Source organism: Piliocolobus tephrosceles, unplaced genomic scaffold (genome assembly GCF_002776525.5).
Source record: "Piliocolobus tephrosceles isolate RC106 unplaced genomic scaffold, ASM277652v3 unscaffolded_16302, whole genome shotgun sequence".
Lineage (NCBI taxonomy): Eukaryota > Metazoa > Chordata > Mammalia > Primates > Cercopithecidae > Piliocolobus > Piliocolobus tephrosceles.
In genome coordinates, this window is record NW_022297980.1 from 164 (window position 1) to 2878 (window position 2715).

General features: G+C 54.9%; 1 protein-coding gene across 2 annotated transcripts in view; it reads left to right on the plus strand.

Annotated features, from left to right (window-relative positions):
* The first annotated feature begins 602 nt into the window (after nucleotides 1-602).
* Nucleotides 603-2715, plus strand: part of FTSJ1 (FtsJ RNA 2'-O-methyltransferase 1) — a 5761-nt gene continuing 3648 nt past the window's right edge. The window contains exons 1-6 of one of the 2 annotated variants that reach the window (XM_026450258.1): nucleotides 603-1189; nucleotides 1275-1328; nucleotides 1410-1512; nucleotides 1616-1699; nucleotides 2388-2491; nucleotides 2582-2715. The exon at nucleotides 2582-2715 is cut by the window's right edge and continues 127 nt beyond it. In XM_026450258.1, coding sequence (XP_026306043.1) covers nucleotides 1103-1189; nucleotides 1275-1328; nucleotides 1410-1512; nucleotides 1616-1699; nucleotides 2388-2491; nucleotides 2582-2715 — 566 coding nt within the window. In that variant the 5' untranslated portion in view covers nucleotides 603-1102. The remainder of the gene's footprint in view (nucleotides 1190-1274; nucleotides 1329-1409; nucleotides 1513-1615; nucleotides 1700-2387; nucleotides 2492-2581) is intronic. The other variant, XM_026450259.1, reaches the window with a different exon arrangement.

Genomic DNA, 2715 nt, shown 5'->3' on the forward strand with positions numbered 1-2715 from the left:
CAGGAAAAATTCCAGCCCATGCAAAGTTCCTGAGGCAGGAGGGTACTTGCTATATATGAGTAATGACAAGGAGATCACTGTGGTTGGAACAGAGTGAGGGGGAGAGTGGTAAAAGGTAACATCAGAGAGGTGACAGGGGACAGGTCCTATAGGGCCTCGTGGGCCATGGTGAGGATGTTGGCATTTTCACCAAGATGAGAGCTTGAAGAAAACCATGAGAGGGTTGTGAGGAGAAGAGGACTGTGCTGGGCTTGGGCTGCTATGAGCTGTGCGAGGGCCAAGGGCAGAAGCAGGGGCTCCGGGGTAGAGTAGTCCAGGCAAGTGATAATGGGTGGGGGCAGTGGTGGAGAGAAGAAGATCAAGTCAGATCTTTTGAAAGTAGATATGATGGCCGGGCACGGTGGCTCAAGCCTGTAATCCCAGCACTTTGGGAGGCCGAGACGGGCAAATCATGAGGTCAGGAGATCGAGACCATCCTGGCTAACACGGTGAAACCCCGTCTCTACTAAAAAATACAAAAAACTAGCCGGGCGTGGTGGCGGGCGCCTGTAGTCCCAGCTACTCAGGAGGCTGAGGCAGGAGAATGGCGTGAACCCGGGAGGCGGAGCTTGCAGTGAGCTGAGATCCGGCCACTGCACTCCAGCCTGGGCGACAGAGCAAGACTCCGTCTCAAAAAAAAAAAAAGAAAGTAGATATGTTAATGACTTCAATGTGGGTGTGAGGAGAGGATGCGGGGGGAGCATCAGAGGTGACTAAGGTTTTGGAGCTGAACAACTAGAAAGCTCAGATGAGATGGTGGGGATGGTGGGAGGAGCAGGTTTGGGAGGTAAGTCAGGAGTTTGGAGGTCAGGAGTATTGGAGATGTGGAATCTGATTTGTGAATCTGGAGTTCAGAGGAGCAGTCTGGGCTGGAGGTGGAAATGATAATGATGCTTGTACGTGAGGTCATTTTAGAATTGAAGTGAGTTCCTAAGGGTTAGGAGCTCAGAATATGCATCCAGTTGGCAGATAGTAATTTGCATCCAGAACCTTAGCAGTAAGAGAGCCTGGAAAATGTTTTTAGTGTCTGATCTGTGTGGTACAAGAAGATGCACAGAGCAGGATGGGCCCCCCTAATGCTGTTCCTCTTGCCACAGTAACCGGCCTCCATGATGTTGATGAGTATATGCAGGCCCAGCTTCTCCTAGCTGTGAGTAACCCTGGCCACCCCTGACCCACTTTGGCCCCCTCCTGGCTGTCTCCACCTCAGCCTCAGCCGTCTGTCCTACCCACAGGCTCTGAACATTGCTACACATGTCCTGAAGCCAGGGGGCTGCTTTGTGGCCAAGGTAAGTCTCAAGGAACCTGGTGGAGTAGAGAGATCGCTGAGGGCCAACCTCACCCACTGTCTTTGCCTTCCCACCGTGCAGATATTCCGAGGCCGGGATGTGACGCTCCTCTACAGCCAGCTGCGGGTCTTCTTCTCCAGCGTGCTGTGTGCCAAGCCCAGGAGCAGCCGGAACTCCAGCATCGGTCAGTGGGGTGGAGGGGCCAGGCAGGCAGACCCGGATTTCTGGGATGCCGCCTGCACAAGGAGGATGCGGCAGTCACGCCTCATTCCACCTTCCCCCAGCAGAGGCCTTCGCTGTCTGTCAGGGCTATGACCCTCCCGAGGGCTTCATCCCGGACCTGAGCAAACCCCTGCTGGACCATTCTTACGGTGAGAGCTGGAGCATGGGTCACCCTGGGGGACTCTGCCGCACCTTATGCAATCTAGGTCCCTTGAGGGCCCACAGCCTCACCCCCTGGTGGAGGCTCTGTCCCCTCATGGGAATTTTTTTCCCAAGGGGATCCTCAGCCCCATTTTCTGGTGGAAATCCCATCCCTTTATGGGTATTTTGTCCCAGGAGGAGCTTCAGCCCAGGCAGTCCTCTAGTGATAACTCTTGGGCCTGGTGAAAATTCCATCCCAGGAGGATCCTGAGCCCTGCCCCAGTGGAGGCTCCACCTGCCTAAGGACATGCTCTCCTAGGAAGATCTCAGTCACGCCCCCATGTGGAAGCCTCCTTGGTGTGAAACTTTTGCCCCTTAAGCCTCTAGCAGGAAGAGACAGAGCCTGCCCCTGGGATGACATTTGAGTGAGGGAGATGTCATCCAGGCAGCATATAATCCAATGTCAGGTGGACATATATACAGTGAAAAAGAGCAGGGCACCAATGTTTTAGAAGGCGTGATTATGGAGGGCCTCCCCAAGGAGGTGATCTGAACCAAATGAAGGATTTCTGGTGCGGTGGGAAGAGAGGAGCTGGTAGATCTGTGGGGAGGGCTTGGCAACCATACTGCTGCCTGTGTCATGACTGGCCCCAGGCATCCAGACCTTGTCCTCAGTTATCTCCCCCTGTTCCTAAGACCCAGATTTCAACCAGCTGGATGGTCCCACCCGCATCATTGTGCCTTTTGTGACTTGTGGGGACCTGAGCTCCTATGATTCGGACCGCAGTTACCCACTGGACGTGAGTGCCCAACCAACAGTAGGTGGGTGGGAGCAAGGCTGTCCTAGATTCCCAGGTCCTCACCATCTCCCTACCCCTCTGTCTCTGCAGCTAGAGGGCGGCTCAGAGTACAAGTACACTCCACCCACACAGCCCCCCATCTCGCCACCATACCAGGAGGCCTGCACGTTGAAGAAGAAGGGGCAGCTGGCCAAGGAGATCCGCCCCCAGGACTGCCCCATCAG